This window comes from Setaria viridis, chromosome 9 (genome assembly GCF_005286985.2).
Source record: "Setaria viridis chromosome 9, Setaria_viridis_v4.0, whole genome shotgun sequence".
In the NCBI taxonomy this organism is placed as follows: Eukaryota; Viridiplantae; Streptophyta; class Magnoliopsida; order Poales; family Poaceae; genus Setaria; species Setaria viridis.
The window spans coordinates 8,741,803-8,767,556 of NC_048271.2; the positions used below are offsets into that span (position 1 = coordinate 8,741,803).

At 46.2% G+C, this 25,754-nt stretch overlaps 2 protein-coding genes across 4 annotated transcripts; one reads left to right on the forward strand and one right to left on the reverse strand.

The window, feature by feature from the left end:
- The first annotated feature begins 1,381 nt into the window (after window positions 1-1,381).
- LOC117837636 (BEL1-like homeodomain protein 11) lies at window positions 1,382-3,605 on the forward strand. Of its 2 annotated transcripts, none has more exons than XM_034717361.2 (5): window positions 1,382-1,599; window positions 1,789-2,329; window positions 2,442-2,848; window positions 2,946-3,006; window positions 3,128-3,605. In XM_034717361.2, the coding sequence occupies exons 2-5, from the start codon at window positions 1,856-1,858 to the stop codon at window positions 3,266-3,268; spliced, it is 1,083 nt and encodes a 360-aa protein (XP_034573252.1). In that variant the 5' UTR covers window positions 1,382-1,599; window positions 1,789-1,855; the 3' UTR covers window positions 3,269-3,605. The 2 variants fall into 2 exon arrangements, with proteins under 2 accessions (XP_034573252.1, XP_034573253.1); XM_034717362.2 differs by having other exon boundaries at window positions 1,809-2,329.
- Window positions 3,606-17,243: 13,638 nt separating this feature from the next.
- On the reverse strand, window positions 17,244-24,570 carry LOC117836703 (uncharacterized). 2 transcript variants are annotated; one of them, XM_034716178.2, is made up of 13 exons: window positions 24,376-24,570; window positions 24,134-24,211; window positions 23,412-23,561; window positions 22,628-22,759; window positions 22,249-22,388; window positions 21,573-21,683; window positions 21,366-21,491; window positions 20,345-20,497; window positions 18,987-19,076; window positions 18,750-18,851; window positions 17,985-18,155; window positions 17,810-17,889; window positions 17,244-17,544 (listed from the first exon to the last, which is right to left on the reverse strand). In XM_034716178.2, exons 1-13 carry the CDS (start codon window positions 24,491-24,493, stop codon window positions 17,481-17,483), a joined length of 1,515 nt encoding a protein of 504 aa, XP_034572069.1. In that variant the 5' UTR covers window positions 24,494-24,570; the 3' UTR covers window positions 17,244-17,480. The 2 variants fall into 2 exon arrangements, with proteins under 2 accessions (XP_034572069.1, XP_034572068.1); XM_034716177.2 differs by having other exon boundaries at window positions 18,987-19,082.
- Between the last annotated feature and the right edge of the window lie 1,184 nt (window positions 24,571-25,754).

A 25,754-nucleotide genomic window follows, 5' to 3' on the forward strand; every position in this document is an offset into this window, starting at 1 on the left:
TCTTTATGTAATATCGAACTGAGTGCTCCTGCTCTTTTTTGTTTTTTTTAAAAAAGTTCCTTGGCACGATGAATAGATTCACCGGAGAAACTGCTTCCGAAGTGTAAATGCAAAATCCAGTCTGATGCTATGAAATTCCATTACCACTGGCCCACTGCATATCGCTGTCTTCAGAGTATCGGCAGAGCCGTCGGAGATGCGGACTGGGTCAAACGTGCGCCGTTCAAAGCAGCCACAGCCCTCAAGTCGAGCAGGCGCGTGCAGGCTCGAACGTCACTGTAGAGATCGATGGAATACCCATCACCTGAAGCAGCAGAAAAGGCACCACGCTGCCCCCCAGAAACGAACAGCGCCCATCACTCACCTCGCTCTCTTAGGATCCGTCCAATCAGCCTCTCTCTCGAGACTAGACTAGTCGTCTACTCCCCGTCGCTCGCAATGCCATGGCAGGCAACTCCCAAAACTGTACTGTATCCATCTTGACCTGGACTCCTTTCCTCATCCTGTTGGTCAATTGCTGTTCCTGTTGATGTGTTCATCCATCCATCACATCCATATATAGTTACACACTTTGATACGGGCATCTCACACCTGTTTGCTGGTGACCTTATCAGTATCAGCTGATGAGTACTCTCCATGCATGGCCAAATGCTTACTACAGTGTGTGTGGTGTGGTGTGCAGCACGCCAGCAAGTTTGGGTCAAGCTGAAGAAGAAGCCATGCAGGAGTCTGTCATGTCATGTGCACCCCAACCAACTGCAGGCGCCCAGAAAAAGGATCTGGGCTTTCCATGGATCAGGACAGGCAGCCGGCCATCCCCAGCCGGCCAGCTACGCGCACAGTAAAGCTTAAAGCAGCAACCGCGGCATGCAGCATCTCTGAACTTCTGGCCCTGGCCGGCCGGCCTTTCTTGAGATTCTACACCACACCACACCACACCACACCACACCACACCTAGCCCAGCGCGGCCAGCTAGTGGTACTGGTGCTGGTGTAGCATGCATGGCTTCGCAGCCGGAGCCGGAGCCGGCCGGCCGGCCGGCACGCATACACATCACACACACAGAGAGAGGCAGAGAGCACAGAGATAGCGAGCATTGCATGGTATGCAGTTGCTCTCCCCAAGAAAAGCTTACACATCACAGGCAGCCAGCTGAGAGTGTAGATGGATAGACTGGACTCTGAATCACCATCACAGCACTACTGAGTAGAAGGAGTAGTGTAGACTGGATAGTAATAGTTTGGAGTGACAGCACACAAAGGAGCTGAGGCTTGCACTAAAGTTGCAAAGATTGGATTGGATGGATCCTGTGGTTTTGGTGCATCCTGGTTCAGTGCAAAGAGCCAGAGATGGTCCAAGCCTCCACAGTACAGACAGCGGGCAGGCAGGGCGCAGGCAGCCCAACCAAGCTAGGACTCCACACTCGAGTGTGCACGGCTGTGTACATATATGCCACTGCGAAGCCCCTTTTGGCCTGCCTTTATTTGTGCCGTTTATCTTTGCAACTTTATATATATGCCTAGCTAGCTGCTGCTTCTACCGACTACCTCTGGTCCTGGTCCAGACCTCTACTGCCGGCCCGCCCCACACCACGCAAAGGTAACGGCGAGGCTGTCGTTCCAACTCGTGAATGTTCTTGAGATTGTTTTACTCGGATCTTAATTTTAATCATACGAACACTGCTTTAGATTACAGTCTGAGCATGCAGTCAATCGTCTGTTTGCCTTGTTCAACCAGATCGATAGATTGTGGTTAGTTGCTCCTACTGTTTCTGATCACTTTCTGCAGTTTGTGATGTAATGTTTCAGGGTCACAGCTCATAAATACGCGTCCTTGGTGTAGCTAGCAATAATCAATGGTCATGGCGAAGCAGCATGAGAAGGGCTCACCGAAGCGGGCTCCCAATGAGCCTGCTCCCCAAAGCGCCGTCGCCGAACGGCCAAGCCCGCCGGCGCCTTTCCGACTTGAGCTCTGTGGCCATTGCGACGACCGCCGCCGTCAGGACGACGGGTCGAACGGCGCTGGACCGTTGCTCCTGACTCTCGGCCCTTTCGGCTCGGCCACCGACGGCAGCTGCTCGTGCGCTGTCGCGCCGGCGCCGGCGCCGGCCACGATGGCCGTCCTGCGCGGGTCCCGGTACCTGAGGCCGGCGCAGGAGCTGCTGGGCGAGGTGGTGCGCATGGCCGACCTGGCGGCCGGCGCGGGCGACGAGGAGGCTGCCGCGGAGAAGCAGGAGCGGCTCGACGCCGGCGGTCGCCGCGCGGCGCGTCTTGCGGACAAGAACGACGGCGACGGGATCCAGGCCAAGCTCCTTGGCCTGCTCAGCGAGGTAAACATGTTGTTACGGTTCTTGCGTTGCATTCGATAGCAGATTACCGTTGCATTTAATTAGCTGGTTACAAAAAAAAGAAGAAAAAAAATCCATGGCAAATCGCTTGCAGCTGGAGAGCCGGGAGGAGCGCTACTTCGGCGAGCTGGGGCGCGTGGCGTCGTCGTTCGAGCCGGCGCTAGGGGACGGCGCGGCATCCGCCTACACGTCCCTGATGGCGCAGGCCATGGCGCGGCACTTCGGCAACCTGCGCCGCGCCATCCTGCGGAGGCTGAGGCTCCACGCCGCCGCCGCGGCGAAGCGGACGCTTCGGGCCGGCGAGGAGGGGGAGCGCGGCGACGGCGGCGACGACGACGACGACGACGAGGAGGTGACCGAGGAGATGGTGGAGATGGTGGCCCGGCGGACGAAGCTGGCCGCGGCAGCGCGGGCGGAGCAGGCGTGGCGGCCGCTCCGGGGCCTGCCGGAGGGCTCCGTGGCCGTGCTCCGGGCGTGGCTCTTCGACCACTTCCTCCACCCGTAAGTGTCCGAACCCGATGCCATGTGATGATGTGAACGCACCTGTGCTGCTTGAAGCGTAATCAATGGCGCCCCTCTCGTCCCTGCAACGCAACAGGTACCCCGACGACGGCGAGAAGCTGAAGCTGGCGGTGACCACCGGTCTGAGCAGAAGCCAGGTCCGTACTGCTACTCCACAGCGCAGCTCTGAGCTCAGATAAAACTAATCTGCATTTGGCATTGCAATTAGCCGCGTGATTAACCACCAGCTGCACGAACACTTGTGGTGATGATGAGCAGATATCGAACTGGTTCATCAACGCGCGCGTGCGGCTGTGGAAGCCGATGGTCGAGGAGATGTACAAGGACGAATTCTCCGAGGGTTCCGCCGTTTCCAGGGACGACGACACCAGCGCCAGCGGCGCCTCCTCGTCGTCGTGATCGACGGCTATTACTAATTCTGAAGAGCTTCTAGCTATTGGAGTCAGAATGGAGATTGTCACCCGGCTGTTGGTTGGGTATTACGGAATGATATTTTATTTATATCTTTCTTCTAAGAAACCACACGCAACAAAGGTTTAGACTGATGAACGGCGACTAAGAGAGGAGGAGGCGATCATGTTTGTGCTGTTTGATTCATGGGTTGTTCGTGTTCTTGTTGGTTAGGGTCGTCAGAGAAGCCAGGTGGCTTGTGTCTTTTATCAGAGCGAGCACACTCGCATAACTGAAAGTGCTCGTTTTTCTGGTTCCATCGGGCCAATTCAACAACTTTCATCAATCATTTCTTCCTGTCCAGAGCATAGCTTCTCGTTTTACTAATCATTTCTTGCTGCCCAGGACGTAGAGTGTGGACTCAGTTCGGATTCTTTTGCTTCCATTTTCGGACTAGCAGCTATATTTGCATCTGAATGGCTATGGTCAATTGCTAACGGACATGGCACGAAATTTGCGACTGAGTGGCAAAGGGATACAGAAGATTCACTTCAGTTTTGTTCCAAAAAAACAAAGTCGCTTCAGTGGCTTTGTGTCAAAAAAGTGCAGTCTATGTTAGGCTTCGGGCCCGCTGGAAAATTATCGCGCTGGGCCTAATGGCTAATTACAACTGGTGGTAGCCCATTTAGCGCCAGTCAAGAAATTGTCGCCCAGCGAGAGTTTGTGAGGGGAATTGGTACAACTTCCACAAGATGGGGAAGGTTACATAACTTGCAGCCCATCTAAAACTTAATTGTTCCAGCCCACTAGCAATAGGCCCAATTGTTACTGCCTGTGAAATTCAGGTGCAAATGAGTTCATGCGTGCGAAATAGGTATCTTGGAATTTTCTTTTCCTCGTGGGATGATCAAATTAGTTTTCGGATGATCTGCTTGCATCCATAGCTTACCTTTTTGGTCCATCAGGATTGCACAGCTTGTTCGCTTCAGCTTATCAGCCGGCTTATCAGCTACCAAACAGTGTTTTTCTCTCATAATAAATCAGCCGTTTCAGCTTTTCAGCCGGCTTATAAGTCCAACCGAACAACCCCGCAAATTTCAGGGTTGCAGGCACTGATGCCAGCAAATTCGGTCCAGACCTTGATCCTTCCACCATTGAGGAACGACAGGTGCAGCCACATATGTTTGTCAATAATTGTCATCTTAGGGGGTGTTTGGATACACCCCCATAAATTTTAGTACCCGTCACATCGGATGTTTGGATACTAATTAGGAGTATTAAATATAGTCTAATTACAAAACTAATTACACAGATGGAGTCTAATTCGCGAGACGAATCTATTAAGCCTAATTAGTCCATGATTTGACAATGTGGTGCTACAGTAACCATTTGCTAATGATGGATTAATTAGGCTTAATAGATTCGTCTCGCGAATTAGTATAGGGGTTCTGCAGTTAGTTTTATAATTAGCTCATGTTTAGTCCTCCTAATTAGCGTCCGAACATCCGATGTGACCCCTCCTAAAGTTTAGTACCTTGTATCCAAACACCCCTTAAAGTGTCTACTGCTGTCGGAGTATTTCCTCTTCAGTCCACATGAGAAGGACTGAACAACGAAAACTTCAAAAGGATCGACGAACTGCAGACCTGACCAAAATTATCATTGCAGAGATAACAATAACCCGAGATGGCAGACATGTCTTTATGTCAAAATTTTCCCTGCGTTTGTGAATACCCATTGATGAACAATCTGAGTCTCGCAGTAGTCTTAAAATTTCTCCATGACAACCAAGCTTTGTTTGAGAAAGGGAGGAGGTTGTACGGACATGTGAACGGAGCATATATAATCACCCCAGCCAGCAGTGAAGGAGTCAAGGAGATCTCCAGTAAATCCACTGGAATTGTGCTCTCTACTTGCTGGCAAGATGAGGAGCCGCGGGTCCCGGATCGCCGCCGGTGGCGACAAAACGTAAACCGCGAGGCCATGGAAGAGTCCTCCAAGCCGGCCGGGGCTCCACCCTCCATAGAAACTGGAGACAAGGCATGGCGGATTTCAAGAGGGCGAGGATGGGCCTTCGCAATCCTGGCTGGGAGGACGGCCGCGGCAGCGGCAGCGGTCGCGCGTCGCAGACGGCAGGAGGAAGAAGCTGGTCCGGACCAGGGTGCTATCTGTGAAATTCAGAACTCGAAACAGGGGGTTGTATGTAAATAATCGGATCGCGATTATTAATCACGATCCAAACGGGGGGTATTTGTATATGCCAGATTGACGCGCGATGCGTCTGTACAAAAATATTAACTTAAACAACAACAATAATAATATCTACTATGCTAAATATAGTACCGCATTTATGTGTTTGAATCAAATTTGGAACCACTGTAAACGTTTTAGCATAAAATTTAGAAGGTTGGCGTGGATATTATGTGATACTAAAACAAATTAAGTTTGATGTTAGAATCACGATTCAAGCTTCGATGTTCATTAGGAAAATAGAGCTGTCTTCAATACTTTGTGATTTTGTAGCAAGTATTGTAGCATTATCTCTTCGCTGTTCTTATTCAGTCATCTCATCTCCTGCCTCTCGCATTGTTTTATCTGTCCTCCTCGGTCAAACTCTGTGAGTGAGAGCGTGACTCGACAGTCTTGCTTCAGCTGGTAGCTAGAAGCCTAGAAGAGGACATCTTTGGGCTTAAAGAGCGCGGAGTCACGGCAGCGTGGGAATGTGAGCCTTTGAGAGGCCATGGCTTCGGGGCTGCTCTGGATGGCCGTCGGTGGAAGCAGGAGGCAGAACCGACATCGATGATCCGATTCAGTTAGTCGTCCAGGTTAGCGCCGCACTGGCGCAGTGCACAGCTCTGCTCTTTCTTTCTTCATGCTGAAATCCAAGCGCAAGCGGTGCCGATGCGCGATGGCCGCCGGCAGCTGTCGCTGTGATCTCCCCGTCAGCACCGGGCGGCATTGGCCGGCGGCCGCACGCGACCTCCGCGCCGTGCCGCGGCTGCCGTAACGGACGGGGCTTTCATTTTGCGCTCGAACTGCTTGTAGATGTCCGGTCCGGTCCTTGCGTTGCTCGTCGGCCGATGCGACCTCCGTGCCGCGCCATCGAGCATAGGCTGCCGCAACGGACGGCGCGCCGGTGCACAGCATCTCCAGTTTGCGTTCGCGAACTGCATGGCGCCGGGTGTCCAGGACTCCAGACAGCGTATTTGGAGTCTAGAAGGTGACAGAAGGTGACCGAAACTGGAAGCGATATCTGGATAGCACCGGCGCAAAATAAAATAGATGCGGGGAATAGCTAAAAGACACGATGCAACCAAGACTTTGGTTGGCTTGCAGCGGCACATGCCTTCTACCGGATTTTGATGCATTTTGGCAGTGCTAGTATGTTGTGTGGTTGGCACCCAGTAGAGATTTGTGGTTTGGTCGGGAAGGACAGATTCTAGAAAAGAGAGGAACAGCAATGGAAGAGAGAAGATCGAACAGCAGGGGAAGTAGAGAAAGAGAGATGCTAGGCAGGAAGTGATATACAAAGAGGTAGCTCAAGGATTAAGGATAGAGGTAGAATTTTATATCACTTTTTGCAGGAACAATAGAGAGTCATCGTCATCCCTTGTTTGCCTATAGAGGAGTTTCTAACACAGTTTCTAACCAATTCTACCAGAAGATATAATGTCAGAAATAAAACTGATTCACAACAAAATCAGACTTCTCAGTAAAACTGACAAACCAATGAATCCAGCTCATCCTGGCCCTCTATTCTCAGACAGAAATCTTTCTACCTTCCAAATGATATTCCCAACTTCAGTCAAAATATGAATTGAGATGAATTTGACTATACTTTTCTTATATACCCCTCCATTGCAAAAAAATTATTCCAGGGGAGTAGTACAGAAATACATAATTTAGCAAGGGCCTATGTGGATATTATTGTCTTTTATACATCTGTTCGTGCTGTTTCCAAGTTTCTAGAATATATCATATTGAGGAACAGGAGTATGCACCCCAATCACAGTTCATCATACCTTGGGTTTTGAATGTTTTGATTTGGCATGAGCAAGAATTCCATCAACAGTCCACTCTGATACAGTTTGAATGGGAGAAGTGGAAGGAAATAGCATTTCCACATCCTTTCTTCTTCCATGGCCTGCAGCAATTTCTATTGGCATAGCACCACACTGTCAAGCAACAAAAGAACAATATAGGAAGCTTAATAGAAGTATTCAACAGATTTTTTTGTATATGAAGATATCACATATATATATAATATCTACTGAAAAAAGATAATGTAGATCTTCATTACACAGAAATGGTGGACAATGCAAAAAATACAAAAATGAAGCACCAATCAAGGGAGAAATTTATATGTACTCGAGCGCAATTCATGTCAACATTCTAGTTCCCCTATAGAGTTGCAATGAATACCAACTTTAGATCAATTCCCAGAATCCGCCAAGAATCTAAAGAGCAAAGATCTCATGGTAATAATAAAGCCTAACCTACCTACTCTTAGAACCAAAATTTGTGAGGATCATCACCCATTTGATCATGGCATAGTTGTGGCAACAGGGATAGCACTTGGAAAAGTGTGTGTCAAACAGTTATCTGTTGACATGCTGTATGTGGCATTTTGATTGTATGGCTAAGGTCCTTGAATGCTAGAACTTAAATAGGATGTTTGTGTCAATTTGCCCCCTGTATGCTTTATAAAGTTGCAAACAAATGTTTAACAAAAAGCATAAACATAACTCTATGGAAAAAATATATGAGTAAAGCTACCAGCAAGCATACCATACTAACAAACTGCAAGCATTTAAGAAAAAACACGAGCAGGTGAAAAGGAGCCAAAACACTAACACATTTTTTTGGGATATTAGGGTCCGCGCCAGCCTTCAACAAGTACTTGATGCAATCAGTTAAGCCGTGAGTAGTTGCCACCACCAAGGGTGTGTCGGGATCAATAGAATTCGCATCCGCACGTGCCTGTGAACAATGCATATAAATAGATTAATGCCATTTTTGTATGGGACTACGCCTTCAGTTATGCAAGCTGAACTGATGAGGTGAAGGTGAACAGAAGCAGACCTCGACAAGTAGCTTCACACATTTCAATGCAATGGACTCAGCAAGTCCGTCAGAAGTAGCATTAAGAGTTGCAACCAGCGGTGTACCTAAAGCTTCTGAAACCTTGTTTGGCTACATTTTTTCAGGAGGAAAGAAAGAAACATATCACCACTCATGAAGATAAATTGAAGCTAATATAGAGCAGGATTAAGACAAAATGTTGAAACAGAAATGGAGGCGAAGTATTCTAGGATTATTTTGCCCCCCAAATTTGGAGCACAAATGTTGTCTGACTCAAAACCTCAAACAGTACTCTACCATGTACAGAAATTAAACATGTATCTTTTCTCATAAATATCCTTGCTTTTGCTTGAGTGAAACAACAAAGCTTAGCTCATGACAATTTGTAATGCACTATCTTATAGATGGCTTAACTGCAAGGTCAGCCTTTTCAAGTGAAGAAAATCTGGCGCAAATATTATGTAAAAAAAAATTATGCTGTGCTAAATCAAATCAGAAATCACACATGGTACATTAAGAATTTTCTGTTATGTTTAAAAGAATGGGGGATGCTAAACCTTTAAATCAATTGGCATCATATCTCAAGCTACAAATATCACATAATACAACAACAACAACAACATAGCCTTTCAGTCCCAAGCACTCCTACAAATATCACATAAAAGGGAAATATAAGATGTAGACTTAAATGATTTTAAACTGATAGTAATTTGAAGGACAAATGAATATCAACAACACAGTAAAGGCAGGTAAAAGGCCATGATGGAAGTGCAGTTCAACAAACTAAATACACATCCATTGCATTTATCAAGGTGGAAAAAAAACGTGGAGTTTGCTTATTACATCTGCATGGTGCTCCAATAAAACTTTCATGACATTGGTCTTCCCATAGACAGCAGCAATATGCAGTGGTGTGCCATGAAAATAAGCTACATCAACAGAAGCTCCTCTAGAAAGCAACAATCTCGCTACTTCATCATGCCCTGGATCAAAAAAGAAAAAAAAGAGCCAAGTTAATATCTACCACTTCCTTAACTTACCATTAATATAAGAAATATAAGGGTCAAGTACGAATGTAACAAGGAATTGACAAACAATACAAGGATATAATCTTAAAAGATGTACGATTCATATCATCGTTACTAGGGATGATGTTTGGTGATAGGACTATTTGAATGCACACAATACGTTACGGATTTTTTGGAAAAGAAAAGTAATTGTTCTCACAATGTTACAGGTAGGCACAGAGTAACAACATATATTGATTCACGAGGACACTTAAATGGTACAACAGAACCATCTTCTAGATCACCTCAAGCACCAAACTCAACTGATTCTGAGCTCCTCTAAATTGCCACAAAATGGCATCCAAAGGCAAAGTAGGGATGTTTTGAGCATCATTTCAGTCAGAGTCAAAAGGAAAAGAGTTACAAGACTGGAGGCAGTAAAAGAACAAAAACAAGGCAAAAATTCGTAAAATCATCAATTTTCCTTGCCCTTTATAAACTTGCAAGCAAATTTAGACTACCATTGTGATAGATATGAAGAATTCTGCAAAGTGAGAAATGACCACATGAAACAAAAACACTATCACAACAAACAGTGAGCTGTTGACCTATATATATGCATATATTTCTCTAAAACATCAACAAATGTGTCAATATAGGGTTCAGCATTTGCAGAGAGGAGACCGTATTTTGCAGCACAGTGAAGAGGAACTTCGCCAGGTTCATATATTTCCTATATTGGATCAGCCCCATTGTCCAGAAGGTACCTCACAGTGTCCAATTTCCCATCCAATGCAGCAGCATGCAAAGCTGTCACACCTGCCATGAACATTGAAAGTAAAGTTACTTGCGTGAGATCATGCACCATCATAATGCTTCCAACTACAGGGGGTGAATCTACATAAGCACGTTAGCCGTCAGGTGGATATCTAGTGAATGGGAGAGTCAGATTACAGACCCACAAAACAAGCTAGGCGATGCATTGAGTGAAGTAGGATGCAAAAAATTTGGATAATAGCAGACTGCAATACTTCAACTGTATAAACTGAATGCAGAGAATTTAACTGGGACCGGTACGGTGAAGTCAAGATAAATCCCGGTGCAACACCCAAGCCATCCCGCTGAGGATCGAACCTGGGTGGGTGCGCTCCCCACCGGGACTCCAGGAGCGACACACCACTGTGGCGGTGGTTAGGTAAATGAAGAGCAAAGGAGCGCGGACGTGAGTAGAGGGGAGCGGGGCACGGCGGCACGCACGCGCGCAGATATTGGGAGGCTACTCCGCGCGGCCGCGGCAACTGGACGTGCGCGTGGAAACCGGCCGGGAGGACCGGAGGCAGGCTAATTAATGAATGGGCCAGTGGCCTTAGTAGTCAGCCCATTCTCGTTCGGCCCATAGTAAAGTTCTGTGTTGCCAAATTTATGGAGAGGGTGGAAAATGAGCTGACCGAGCATGGGAGCATACCTCAAATTGAGAGGTCACTGTGTTAACTGGACTGGTTCTAAAGCCCACCGAGTTTGGCCGAGGAATCGACATGATACCGCACAAGTCTGTACTCTACAAGTTTGGGGGTGTTTGGAGGGGGGACTAAAATTTGGCTAAAAGGGATGCTAAAGCTTAGCCCCCCAATCCTTTAGGTCCTGTTTGTAAGGAAGGGGCTAAAGTTTAACTTTAGTCCTTTGAGGTGTTTGGGTGGAGGATTAAACTTTAGCACATGTGTTGATAAAAGACTTATTTATCCCTGTTTTCTCTCCTATCTTTTACCCCTCCTCTCCTCCCTCCTTTGACTCAGTGCAAACTCTCCATTCGAAAGGGCCCGTCATCGTCTCCGATCGAGTCCGACACACGCATGTGTCATCACCGTCATGCTCCTTGTGGCGGAACCGCCCAACTTAAACTGGTTTAAGTGCGCCTAATCACTGTCAGAACAGCAATTATCCGAAACGCACTTAAAACAGTATAAGTTCGGTAGTCCGTTGAGTGTCTTTAGGACTCCTCGAAACATCCACGATGTGATCCATCGCCATATATTAGGATCACTTCCACGATGGGAAGGTATCAACAAATATTACATTTTTACATACATATTGAGGTGCGAATTATTACAAACCATAGTTTGAAACAAACTTAACAATGCAGGTTAGAGCAGTTCTAAGAGTTTAAAACATAAACTAGTCCAGGCAAAAGTTAAACAACAGAGTTTTATTTCTAGGGTATTATGAGACTCGTAAAAATACCCTAGTTCTTCGGGGCTTCTCCCTCGGCGGACTCCTGCTAGGGTTCTGAAATAGCAATGAAGGATTCCCCTGAGTACGGGGTACTCAGCAAGACTAACCCGACTAACCAATATAGATATTTTTCTAAAACTGAATGATAACTGTTTAGTGTACTGGCTGACTCACATTTTTGCCGAAAGAGCTTACTATAAGTGAAACCTTAGTTTTATCTTTTATTTCAGATTGCGTTTGTTACTTGACCAGTCTAGATGAAGAAAAATATTTTAGCAACCGGTGGAACTAAGTCATACAACATATTTAATTTTAGGAAAAACATTGTATTCAACTGGATTACACTACGATGATTAACGATGATCAAGTGCATTCATAACCGAGAATTGCGGCGATCCGGATCAATTTACATCCTGCAGGAGATACCCGACCACCAGCTATGTACAACTGTCCAGGTTGCACATAACGACCTTTCGATTAGCCGCACCCAAAATTTGGAATATGACTACCCGAACTCAGGGACGCACCCCCACATGGGACCTCACGTCTGGCCTGATCTCCATGTGAGTTTTAGGTTACGCCCTTGCCATTCTCCAGCACGTCAAGCATGGGTACGAAATATTCCCGATTAGAGAGCCAACCAACCTACCGGGCTTTACTGGTCCCCTACCCAGTAAGCAACCAGGTAAATCTCACTTGATAGAAGGTTAAGACAACGATCGGGCCTTAATCAAATTAACTTGGCAGACAGAACTACCATCTCTAGCTTCTGTCTGCATTTCAAATTTCCAGGCTATTTTCCTTGACTAGTATGTATGACCAAAATTTACCTTAGAGTTACGCAATCAAGTTGCTTGAAAGCGTCTAAGCATTGCTAAGCATAGGGTAGTTCCTAACTGGTGAACAAGTGGCAAAGATGTCCTCTAAACAAGGTAGGATCATGCACAAGAGTAGGTTTCAATCAATTCCTAGACTTAATACATTCATAACGAAAATAACCAATAATTGGACACATGAAATAATAACTCCAAAGTATGTAGGCATAGATGCACCAGGGCTTGCCTTCATCTGTAAAAAGGTTAGTGTCGTCTGACGGTCCTGCTTCACAGGGGATCAACTCAACAATCTCCTCAAACTTCGAAGGTTCTTCAGATAATTCCAAGAATTCCCCTTCTGGAGCTTCAGGGCCTATGATTTAGTACATGCAGGAGTTAGAGATGTAAATTTTTGAACACATGACTATACAACTTTCCTTCATGATAAAGTTGCAAGCCAACAAATAACTATACAACCTATCTTCGTGATAAAGTTGCAAGCCAACACTAAACTACCCCCCATTTTTAATCTCTTTACTAACCTACCTTAAGCCCTTTTCTTTTATTTTGGAAAGCATTATAAATATTTTCTAATCTCAAAACTTAATTCCTATAATTTAATAATAATTTGTGAATAGGAAACATTAATCAAAATTTTATGCATTTAATAAAAGTTAAGCATTTATTTAAATACCTTAATCAAAAGGCATTAAATAAATACCTAAATTTTATTATTTTTCCTAAGGTTTAAAAATTTTAATGCATAAAGGAAAATAAAAAATCCTAATAAAATTGGTTTCACTATTTTTGGACATTTCTAGAATTTCTTGTGAATTAAATGGTGATAATCGGATTTAAACTATTTATCTTCAAAAGGAAAAACCTATGATTATTCAAAACCCCCAGTCAAACTTTTCTCACTACCCTCCTTTCTACCCCCTCTCTCAAGCACTAGGCCCCTTGGACCGGCCCCTCTCTCCCCCTCCTTTCTACCCGCCAGCCCCCTTCTCTCTCTCCTTTCTTTCCCTGGCGCGTGGGCCCTCGGCGCCAGGGGTCTTCTTCTTCCCTGCGCCCAAAGGCAGGGCGCAACAGGGGGGGGGGGGCGGGGCTCATCGGCCGGCACCTTGCCAGCGACGGGGCCAGGCCGGGGAGGCACCCCTAGGCCACGGTGCACCCGTGGGCGGCGGCGGCCCCCCGGGAGACGGCCTGAGCCGGCCTCTCCACGGCGGCGGGCGGCCGTGGCCAAGCATGGCTACGACACACACACGGCCCTCGGCTTCTCCTACAGCTCCCTAGCGACCCAAATACTCACCGAAAACTTACCAAACGAAGAGAGGATGGCGGCATGGAGGGGCTCATCGTGAGCAGGACGATGGCGGTGGGCGGACAGAAACGACAGCAATTTGGAGCTCGCCGGCGGGGAACTGGGAAAATGGAGAGGCGTGGGTGTTGGCGAGGTGCTGGTGGGGATTTGGGCGAGAGAAATCGATGCGGGAGGCGGTGGAACGGCGGAATCGGCCGGCGACAGTAGCTCAGCCGTGCTCTGCTCGTGACGGTGAAAAATAGAGTGACGGTAAAAGGGATAAGCGCAACGGCGGGAGCAGTACATATACAAATTTTTTACCATGCGCATGGGTGCCACCTCGGCTAGCTTGTAGGCTTGCGTGGGCACGGACGTGGCCCGGCGCGTCGCGCTGGCCGGCGGGCGAGAGTGCCGGCAGCGGCACGGCTCTGTCCCTGCTCGCCTCCCCCCTTCCTTCTTTCCTCTTTCCTTTCCTCTGAAGTCTAGACCTCAAAATCGATTGATTTCAAATCCCAAGGTCCAAATGTCTTTTAAGCCAACTTATAAAGGAATCATCACTCTTCCATTGCTAGATTGGCCCCATACCGAGATAATCACTCTAGGACTGAAATTTTTAAGCCCCAAGTTCGGGCACAACTGAACTGTATCTGAATCTTCTGATTCAGTTTCATCAGGCGTTATAACAGGACCATTTGCCCTCCTTTTGGCTCGATTTGAGTAGCTCAAACTTGTTCTATATGGTTCAACCCTCATCCATCTGTGTTCTATAACTAACAAAAATTCCATTTTGCACAAGAACTCAGATACCCTTTACACTAGATTTCTCTGAAATTTGCTCTAAACATGGCCATCCACTGCTGTTTTCAGACTTAAAAATATTATTTCAGCAACTAGGCTGAAATCTGCTTATTCGCCGATTTTGAATTTCATTTTACATTTGAGTCCTCCACTTTCTCTGGCCAACAACATCTCACTTAGCTTCTCCAAGGACCATATTCCACTAATGTTCAAAAACATTTGCCCACTCATATGAAAAATTATGTAGAAACTGATTTCAAAGTTGGGTACTCATTATGATTTTCTGATTCGCGTATTTTTCGGACGGGGAATAGTAACTCCGTTGATTCCTTCTTCGGTCACATTCTTGAGGGGTTTAAGACTCGAATTAGTTTCTAGCTTCACTCCTTTGAGTTCTAAATACCCTCAAGCCTCAACTTTATATTTTTGCCAAATTTATCCAAATTTGAAACTCCAAATTGCAAATTCGGTCGAATTCGGCTCGAATTTGACTTTGAGTCAAACTACCTTCCCTTTGCTCCAAAGCTCATCATTAACTCCTTATTGACATTCTTAAGCTTCCATTAACATGGGGTGTTACACTCCTCCACTTCATCCTCCCGGTCGTCGTGCTCCTCCGCTTCATCCTCTCGCTCCTTGGGCGAAGGCGCACTTAGGCCGGCTCCGACGCGCAGGACAGGGCAGTCGATGCCTCATCCGTGGGGGTCGGATCCAGCTCCAGAGGCTTTGAGGTGGTGACAGCTTTAGGCGCCAGAGCCCTGCGGCCGCGGCAACGGCAAGGACCGCGGTGAGGCAGATCCACGCGGTGGCGGTGGCGGTGGCAGCGGAGTGCCGGGCGGAGGCGGCGAGGCCGGGTGGAGGCGGTGAGGCTGGGCGGAGGCGGCGAGGTGCCGGGCGGAGTCGGCGAGGCCGGGTGGAGGCGGCGAGGTGCCGGGTGGAGGTGGTGAGGCCGGGCGGAGGCGGTGAGGTTCTGGGCGGAGGCGGTGAGGTTCTAGGCGGAGGCGGCGAGGTGCCGGGCGGAGGAGGATGGCGGTGGGGTCTGGCGGGGAGGAGTGAAAGGGAGGAGAGAGGGGGGCAACCAGGGAAATTTTTGATAGGGGGACCACTTTAGCCCCTTTAGCTCATTTTAGCACCCTTTGGAGGGGCTAAAGGATTTGGGAGGGTGCTAAAGTTTAGCACCCCTTTTAATCAAATTTTAGCCCCTTAGTCCCAAACAGGAGGGCTAAAATAGGGGTGCTAAACTTTAGCCCCTTCAATCCTTTAGTCCCTCCAAGGGGTGCTAAAATGGGCTAAAGGGGGCTAAAAGTGGTCCTTGGTACCAATTTCCTCCGTTGCCCCCCTCCCCGCACTCCGTCCCTCTCCTCCCGCCGCACCCCCGCCGCCATCCGCCCGGCCTCGCCGCCTCTGCCCGGCCCCGCAGCCTCCGCCGGCACCACCGCATCCGGCCGACCCCACCGCATCCGCCCAGCACCGTCGCATCCGTCCGACCCCGCGGCCTCCGGCCAGCCCCATGGCCTCCACCGGCACCGCCGCCTCCGGCCGGCCCCGCGGCCTCCGTCGAGCCCCACCGCCTCACCCAACCCCGCTGCGTCCCGTCACAGCCACCTCCGATGAGCTCATCACGGCTGTGGTGCGGCTGCTTCGGCGCTGCCTCGATCCCCGCCCGCCATGCCCGCGCCGCCGCAGGAAGACAGGGAAGATGACGCGAAGGAGTGGGTGGCGCAGGTGGAGCCTGGCGTGCTCATCACCTATTGCTTGGGATTTTTTTTTGTTTTTCACCAATTTCCACGGCCACCATCCTTGCACTGCCGCAGGAAGTACTTCAGGCTTGCTGATAGCACCGTATCCGAGCAGAGCAGTGTCGTGAGTTGAGAAGGAAAAAGTAGAGGAGGGGTAGAGGAGAGGAGGTAAATGAGGAGTAAAAGAGTCTTTTGGCAACCAAAGTGCTAAAGTTTAACCCTCCATCCAAACATCTCACAGCGCTAAAGTTTAGCACTCCATTTGAGAAGGCTAAAGTCCCTGCTTCCCAAACAAGACCTTTGAGGGAATATCAAACTGTTGGGTATTTTGAATTGACTGTACAAACAGTCCGCTGGACACCAGCGTAGAAGTCGTACTTGTCCACGCTGCTACTCGACGACGGCTGCGGCGGATCCATTCTAGCCTTTCCGACTCTTCGTGCGGCGGCGGAGGCTATGATTTGGGTTTGGGGGGTTTTGGCATTGGCTTAGCCAACACAATTAATTGGTAAAAAAAACCGTGTTCAGATATTTGCAACTTTGCAAACATCAAACATGTCTGGGATTCTACAAACTTGCTGTTTACATGGAAACCTGTTATTTGAAACTAACATGAAATTTACATGACAGTACGTTTCAAACTAGTGTCTTAAAATTTTGGAACAAACCATACCAATAGTTTGTGTTCCCCAATGGATAACGCTGGTAGCCCTCATAAATCATAATGTCAAAAATGATAGGTAAGCACAGGAACATTACTTCAAGCACTTCAGGTCCACTTCTGATCTACAATCAGATCTCTCAGAATGAAATTGTACCATTTTAACTATCGCAATGGAAGCTGATACAAATCCTATACTATGGCTGCATCCCAAGCATAATGCTTTATGCAAGTGAACTATCAGAGCATCATGCTAGCTTAATCATCTGCAACAGCAGTACTCCCGCAATGATCATGAGTTCATGACGATAAATGCAAACAATTTTTCAAACACACAAGCAGAAAGGTGCTTACAGAAAAGCCAAATACGGTTTCTTAAGTTACGGCAAAAAGCGCAGGTTCAGGTACTGTTTAGAAATCCCTCTCTATGTCCGACCAACAGAAACTGCCATTTCAGAGGTTAGCAAGGAACCATAAGAGCGTACTACTTTCTCCTGATGATATACATAAATTTGTGATGAACAAAAGAAACTTCCGTCCACTCCAAAAAGAGACATCTGAAACCAGCAGGTAACTCAGCCCAAGCCCTACGCAAATGGCCAGATACTTTGTCCAGCAGAATGTTTCTTGATCATTGCCTCATCAGCCTCCCTGAAAATGTCAGCATAATTATTCAGAGATATGAAGGATTTGGCTTTAAGAAACCTTGAAAGTGAGAAGTACAATTTGTTCTAAAGACTATGTTTTGATTTACAATGAAAAATATTTTGTGCAAAAGAACGTTCATAGAAATACGAAGATTAATGGAACATATTTCATTTGATTACCGCAAGCCTAGTGTAGAAAATGCCAAACACCATTTCAAGCAAATTTTTAATAGTGATTACACTATGAAAGGCAAGAGATAGAATAATACCAGTAAGCATTTTGTATGTCCAAATTTGAAGGATCCAGTTTCAACCCATCCATGAATGCATCACGTGCTTCTTTGTACTCCTAAGGACAAAAAATTGGAGCAGATGATATACAGGGAGGTATGGTGTCTGGTGCCCAAAGCAACACAGGGCTAGCAAGTTGTAGCATTATCTGACCTTGAGGGACATGTGGGCAGCTCCTTTACGGTAGTAACCCTTTGGCCACTCAGGCCGCAGGCTTATGCAAGCATTAGCATCGACAAGAGCATCCTTTTTTTCACCAATTTTCAGATGGCAGAAGCTCCGATTTGAATATAATGTTGCATCAGCAGGGTCCAACATGATTGCCTGATGAAACCAAATCATGAGAGCACAATATGTCATTCTAGAATCAAACAAGGACAAATCACTTTTGTTAATATCCATCACAGTATGATCTATTATGAGTAAAAATCTGACCATCTGAGCAGAATATTCATGCTTGATGTAAGAATTAAAAAAACAGTTGGTAGCCATTGATAGTGGCAGATAGTTGTTGGTAGTCGTCCTTTTTTTTCCCCATTTTCCTCATTATAGCCTCCCAGGACTATGTTCTTGTATTTTTCCTTCTAATCAATAGAAACTAACATTGTACTGTGCGGTTCGTTAAAAAACACACACTTTTACATGAAACATAAGCGCCATCATTTCTATCCAAGAAAAAGCGGACCAGTTAAACCACTGAAGTCAACATGTTGATTTATCAAATTATCGAACGTCCATAAAGTAATGGTAGTTTACAACCTCATGTCTTTGAAACAAGTAATGATAATAAGAAATAAAAAACGCAATAAAAGTTGGATACCGATATCAATGTATTATTATTTACTTATTCGTGTGGTTTGCGCAATGTAATGTGTAATTAGAAGTGCTTTTAGAAAGATATAATGCATGATGATATACCTCAGTGTAGAATTTTGAAGCACCAGTATAGTCCATTCGTGAAACTGCTTTCCCACCATGTAATTTCAGCTGAGCCTTTCTATCTTCATCACTTAATTTATCCTAATCCATAAAGGGAACATGTGGCAATGTAAAAGAAATAAACTATCATTACCTAACCAACTGATGAAACAAAAAATTTAGTAGCATGCCACTGCTAAAACAATTTTCCAATAAAAATATACGTGCTAGGCATACCTTGGTGCAGGCCCTTGATGCACCAGCATCCTCCCTGACCGCACTTTCATCGCGTAAATTCTGCTGAATGTTGCTATCCTCATCAGATTCCTGTCCCTGATTCAAGGTGATTGTTAAAACTTAAAAGGCTATCACAGCTATAAGAATCAAGTAACTAAAAATAGTTTTGACCAAGCAACTTTACAGGAAGTCAAAGAATCATTCAAAGTAGCGAAGTCTAACCACATTCTTCAGACTTTCTAGTGACAATCTTAGCACTTGTTATTAAAATTGCAATGCACAGATAGTTGCCCCTTCATTCGAGGCCACTGTTTTACTAAAGACACATCAAAACAAATCACACATGCTACTAAAATTGACTAAAATACTATAACACAACTAGGTTAAGAGAATGATGAATAAATCTGCAAACAAATGACTATTTATAAGCTGAAACTGTAGTAGTTTAGGTGAGTCACAAACAGGTCACTATCATTTAGCAATAAACAAAAATAGAAACACCAAACAAGCACCGGATTCACCATCAAGTTATAACTTAGGAATATCACAAACACCTATTTGTAGAGCATTTGAGAAGTGTTTTTTGTTGCACATGGGTGCAGGAATGCATGTTTTGCTAACCATGCTGCCTCAGGAAACAAGCATGCTTTACTTTGTAACCCGAACACCTAAAAAATCTCCATTCCTATGGCACTCTACTCTCTCATCCATCAACCCTCTCTCTTTCTGACCCACCAGCACCGGCAAAAGGGAAGGAACCAGCGCCTGGCAGGAGATGATAGATGGGGTGATGCGGCAATAAGCACAGCGATGCGCTGCATGCAATGGAAAAAATAGTCCACCCCCTAAAACCTAACAAAGTTGACTCCCAACAATAATGCCATGAAATAAAATCTGGAACAGATGCCCCTTTCCACCTTGCAAGCAGTGGTTAACATGATGCTAGTCGACCCATCTGTAAACCGTATTGTGGTTGAGAGGCCGCCAACCCAGACTCAAACCTAGGTGCTCTCGCAGGTCGTGTCGTGTTACTACGACTACCTCCATAAAGGGGTTAGTACTCCCCTCTGTTTATGGCAAAGCCAGGGGGGAGGGGGGGGGGGGGGGGTCATCTTCTCCCCCTGGTTGAGTTCCTTTTACATTCCATTCTTTTCTTCTAAATAACCTACCAGTTAAAGAGGGAGGGAGAGCCAGGGGGTCATCTTCTCCCCATGGCCGAATTCTTTTTATATCCATCTTTTCTTCAAAATAACCAGGGATCAAAGAATGATATACATGCAAAATAGGTTAATTCATACAGAAAAAGGATATTTAAAGAAAATGTCTAGATGACTGAGAACACAGGATCCCATTCTTACCTTGTCTTCCGTGGGTCTTGATCTTGCATAAGCAATGATTCCTTCAACACTCCAGTCAGAAACAGTTCGAATGGGCGAAGTGAAAGGAAGTAAACTCTCCACAAGACCTCTTCTTCCAGACTTTGCAGCAATTTCTATAGGCCTTCTGCCACCCTGTTATGTAACAAAAGAACAAAAGGTAATACCTTATATTGGCAATATATAGAACAAAAGAAATCCTATTACACAACTAGTTAGAATTCTCAGACAGATGAAGTGTTTCCTCAAATCCTCAACCAAATGAGGAAAATAAAGAGATTAAAATGCACATTTTTTTTTCAAACAACGCAGACCTGCGTGTGTTTTCATTATGGAGGGAAAAAAAGTATAAAGGTCAGGAGGGAAGTTCTGATGCAAACACACTCACGCACCTCAGAATTTTAACAAAAAGTTATGCAATGCACCACACACCACTTTTAAACGACCAAACCAGCAAGCGCAAAGAATTCTGCATGACCCAGGACAGCAGAAAAATGCAGTGAACAACCTTACAAGTAAAATCAAAAGTATATAATATAACTATATAGACCATTGATCAGTGGCATATGATCTTTCTCCTACACAACGTGAAAATTTACCATCTCTTTGCTTACGTGCCTAATGCACGTACATGTCTGTAGGTGATACTTCCTATAGGTGTTCTACTTGCCACAGCCCACGTCATTGTGTCTCTTCGAGTTGGAAAATGTTATCCCTTTACATCTACATCATGCCTAGTCCATTCCCCATCACCCATTTCATTAGTGGCATGCATAAGGCAAAATTCATGAAAGAGTTTCCAGTAAAAGAACTGACAACAAAAGCCTTGGAACTTACAGCTCATGATCCATATTACTTCCAACATGAATCCAAATTATTCACAAAAGAATTAATTGTCAGAAATCAGTCAACGTAATTAATTATCAGTTAATCTACTAAGAGCATTGAGTTTAGGCGTATAACAACAAGTAAGAAAAACAATTAGCAAGAGATAAAAGCTCACATCTTTGCTTCGAACGTTTGCATCAGCACCAACCTCCAATAAGTAATCAACACACCCAGTTAAGCCTTTGCTAGTTGCTATAACTAATGGAGTATCAGGATCCGTAGAATTCAAATCAGCACCAGCCTGTTGTTAGCACAGCTCATAAAAAATACTGAATTCAATAAAGGAATATTTCAAGATATAATTAAAGCAAATTGTTACCACCTTGACTAGGAGATTCATGCACTTTAAGCAACCAGATTCATTAACTTTTTCATTAGCAGCACAGAGAACTTCAGCCAGGGGTGTACAATGATCTGGTGAAACTCTATCTGGCTGCAAAATGAATTATACAGATTAGTGAGATATCCAATGTCAAAGCAATAGATAGTTACTACTTGAAATCTAAAATGGAAATATATCTTTCATAGGAATTCCTAAGGTAGGACAATTTTCGAATAAAGATAAAATTTCAAGGTCATCGGTCCATTTGGTAACCCTCGGGAGGGCACATTGCGCAAAACAAACAGCCGCAAAGTTATACCAAGGAAACCCTCTAAAAAGCAGCATAAAGTTGTTGATAACAAGTGATTCAATGAGCATGATTTTGAACCAGTGGCAGGTAGAAATATAGGATGTATAACTAAACATGGAGGCACAGAAAGTCAAAGTCAAACATATAGAAGAATACATAATGAAAATGAAGTTTAGTGTATCAAATATAAAGAAGTACAGTGAACATTTCATCCTAGTTCAGGATATGGTCACTAAAATATTAAGTCTCCACAAAAAGTGCAGCTGGAGCAAAGCTGAAAGTCAAAATCAGGAACATATAATAGAAGACTATAATGGAAATGAAGTCTAGTGTAGCAAATATAGAGAAGTTTGTATTAATACTCACATGTGCATGGTGCTCTAACAAAATTTGCATGACACCAAACTTCCCGTGCGCAGCAGCAACATGTAGTGGTGTCCCTTCAGAAGAATTCACATCAACATTAGCTCCTCTAGATAGCAACAGACGTGCTATTCCATCGTACCCTGGACAAAAGAAACAGGCAATAGTGTTACAGTAACAAACTTATGCAGCCATCTCTTAGATACTATCAGCCCACAATCTGCAGGAGCTCTAATTCATGCCATTAGCACACAGGAACTGTATGGCTTATCATCATTAGAAGTTTATAACGAGATAGCAGTTCTATGCATTATGCAGTGATCAATCAAAAAGAAACATGATAAGTGCGAGCAGAAATGCAGGCATGCACAGAAAGGGTAACCTCGTTTGGCAGCATAGTGCAGAGGAGCAAAGCCCGTGACATCTTGCTTATTAAGATCAGCACCTTTATGAAGAAGATATCTCACAGCAATAACTTGGCCGCACGACACTGAACAAGCCAAAGGAGTCTTACCTGCCATGTGTGTTACAAAAAAGGCAATTTAGTAATATCTTTGACATCTCTACGTACTACCATAGAAAAAGAGAAGGAATAAAAACCCCACCAATGCATCATACTATCCCACAGTTAAAATTTCAGCACATGCGAAGCAACAATTCACAAAACTATTTTCATCTCATACTGGGCCTTACTATTAGTAACTTAAAAACATGCCTTTCCTGGGATAGTAAAAGCAGAATCACATAGAGAAACCATTTTGCAATATTGTATCACTCAGAAACATATTCTTAACATAAGATGAATCCAATTAGCGTGGCCCATGTAATTACAGAAACAACCAAAATAATGGAGAATATGCCTACAGAAGAGGACCAGTAACTAGACCAAACAATACCAGCAACGGCACATTGCAGTTTAAACATTAGTACAGTAACGGTAGAAACTAATGGTACTTTTGGTGCATACTTGAAAATAATAATCTTACATTATGAATAGCATGACAACATTGCATGACAAAGCATAAGGTAAGATAAACTCGAGCATCTAGATTAGAAATTATAGGTTAAACAATTCACACTATCAGTTAAGATGCGCATCACACGAAACAACCACATTACAGAACCAGCGAACGTCTAATTAACTTAGAACCTGAGGAAACACATACCCGAGCCATCATTAGCAGGAATATTGACATCAAACCCAAGATTCTCCACCAAGTGCTGACATGTATCCATTTTGCCCTTCCCTGCAGCATCATGCAGTGGCCCCAGTTTCTCCTCCTTGTTAGACTCCTCAGTAATTCTGTCAAGAAACTCTACAGGGCCCAAACAAACCAGAAAGGAAAAAAACTTCTCAAAACTATACTCCATATTTTCAAAGAGATGAATATGTAACACAAGATCAAAGCTCTCATGGAACCAGGAAAAGGTTCACACTTACCAAATTCACAGCTCACAGCATAACATTGCCAAACAATACATAGCTTAAGAGGTTGCCATTTATAAAAGCAGCGGAGCATGGAAACAATAGGATAACTCGACGTACATGCACAAAAATCTTAAATTAATAAGTAGAAAACAGGAAACCAGTTGTGGTTTGTGTCCTAGACAAGTACCAGACCACAATTCACACCACGAACGCATGAGATCGCCAAGTGAATTACCCTTCTCCACGCCCCCCACAAATGAACAAATGTGGACACGCTTAACCCCCCCCCCCCCCCACCCCCCACCCACGAGCGCTCTTCCATGCACAGCAGGAAAACACGATCCGACTACCACAGACCAAAAACCCCACGACTTCAACCAAAATCAAGGGAGCCCACAACTTTAACCAAAATAAAGGCCATTTTAGGATAGAGGGTGAGAGGGGGGATGTCGATCTCACCCATGAAGCTCCTCCCCGACGCCTTGTTGCAATCCGACGACATTATGGAGCGCTTCATCTCGTCCGCCGACTCGGAACCTGTACGAGGAGGGGAAGAACGGCAAGCGTCACGTACCAGCCGCTACAAGCAGGCCTGGAGCCCGACGAATCGAGGCGCAAACAAGGGACGACAGAAAACGAAACGAAAACAAAGAAACCCCGGATCGCTCCGGCGGCGGCGGCGGCGCGTCGTCGCAACGTACTCATGCTGGCGGTCCGTCCCCCGAGGGCGGCGGAGGCGATGAAGCCAAGGGACGCCGCCATCTGCCTGTCGGAGTTGCCGACCCCCATCCCGCCGTCGCGCCGGCTCCAGCCCGCCATGGAGGAGCGGCTGGGGTTTGGGGGATTTGGGGTTTTCGGAGTGAAGGCGGAGGCTTCCAGGGGAAGGGAAGGAGTGTGAGTGGGGAGGTTTCGCTGCGTCGCAGGCAGCCAGCTTTATGCAGTGGGAAAAGCTGGGAAACGCGGGAAGAGAGAGAGGGGGGGGGGGGGGGGGGGGGGGGGGGGGGGGGGGGGGGGGGGGGGGGGGAGGTGCGTCCATCGGTGGACGCGTGTCCGGATGAACGGACCAGATGGTGGAGGGAGCAGGTGGGATGAGTGATTTGCTATGGGGCGCCCGGACAGAATCTCTTTGTGCGAGCGGAGGCTTCGGGATCGGATCGCAGTTTGAATATTAAAATGGTACGCGTACACTGCCGGGCTGGCACGGACGGCAATCCTACGATCCTATACCTAGACCTAGTTCCCTGTGCTTTTCTCGATCTATAGCTTTGTTCGCTTCAGCTTATCAGCCAGCTTATTAGCCACTGAACAGTATGTTTCTCTCACAACAAATCAGCCGTTTCAGCTTTTCAGCCGGCTTATAAATCCAGTCGAACAGACCTTTACTTCCACAACCCGCCGTATGTCATCCGTTGCTGACCAAAATGATGTGATTCAGAAGCAATCACTAATAATCCAAGCATGATCTTCACTCTCCAGCACCACTAATCCTGAAGCGAGTGTTCCTTTTGAAGCGGCTGGCTAGTTGCGTGTTCGGTGAGGCGCCACGGGGAGCGCGCATGCGTCGCCGGTGCTGAGGGCTGCTAGATAGTTCCTGCCGCTCGCCATCCCGACGTGCGGCGCCGTGTGGATGCTCCTCGCCTTCACGCCCCCCGCGTGCGCCCGCGCTCGGTGATGGTCGCCGCGACCGCGAGAGTTCCCAGGTTAGCGTTGGGGACATCGTTGAGCGTCAAGAGATCGGTGATACAACTCAACCTCGAGGAACCTCAAAAAAAAAAAAAAACTCAACATCGAGGAGTCAAGGTCATCTTCCACCAGATTGGTTGCGGTATGCAGTATGGCCGTCTTATACAGACATACAGTTCGGAGACAACGCCTCCTTGTAGGGGTCTAGTCAGCGCGCGCATGACGCACTCGCCCGGGATTACCCAACTGGCTCCGTGCGTTGGGGGTGCGGTGCACGGTCAGCACGGAGGCGCGGGACCACTTCCTTATCGCCCGCCATTGCTTATTGGCGTTCGTCGGCGCACCGCGCACGGCGGTCCGACGATGGAGGGTGAGTGGGTGACTCGCGTCACGCGCC

Coding starts and splice junctions, on each gene's coding strand:
- LOC117837636 (XM_034717361.2), top strand. CDS start 1,856: ATGGTCATGGCGAAGCAGCATGAGAAGGGCTCACCGAAGCGGGCTCCC. Junction 2,330..2,441: donor TCCTTGGCCTGCTCAGCGAG/GTAAACATGTTG, acceptor AATCGCTTGCAG/CTGGAGAGCCGGGAGGAGCG. Junction 3,007..3,127: donor CCGGTCTGAGCAGAAGCCAG/GTCCGTACTGCT, acceptor GATGATGAGCAG/ATATCGAACTGGTTCATCAA.
- LOC117836703 (XM_034716177.2), bottom strand. CDS start 24,493: ATGGCGGGCTGGAGCCGGCGCGACGGCGGGATGGGGGTCGGCAACTCC. Junction 22,760..23,411: donor TCCTGCTAATGATGGCTCGG/GTATGTGTTTCC, acceptor CACACATGGCAG/GTAAGACTCCTTTGGCTTGT. Junction 20,498..21,365: donor CAAACGTTCGAAGCAAAGAT/GTGAGCTTTTAT, acceptor GTTACATAACAG/GGTGGCAGAAGGCCTATAGA.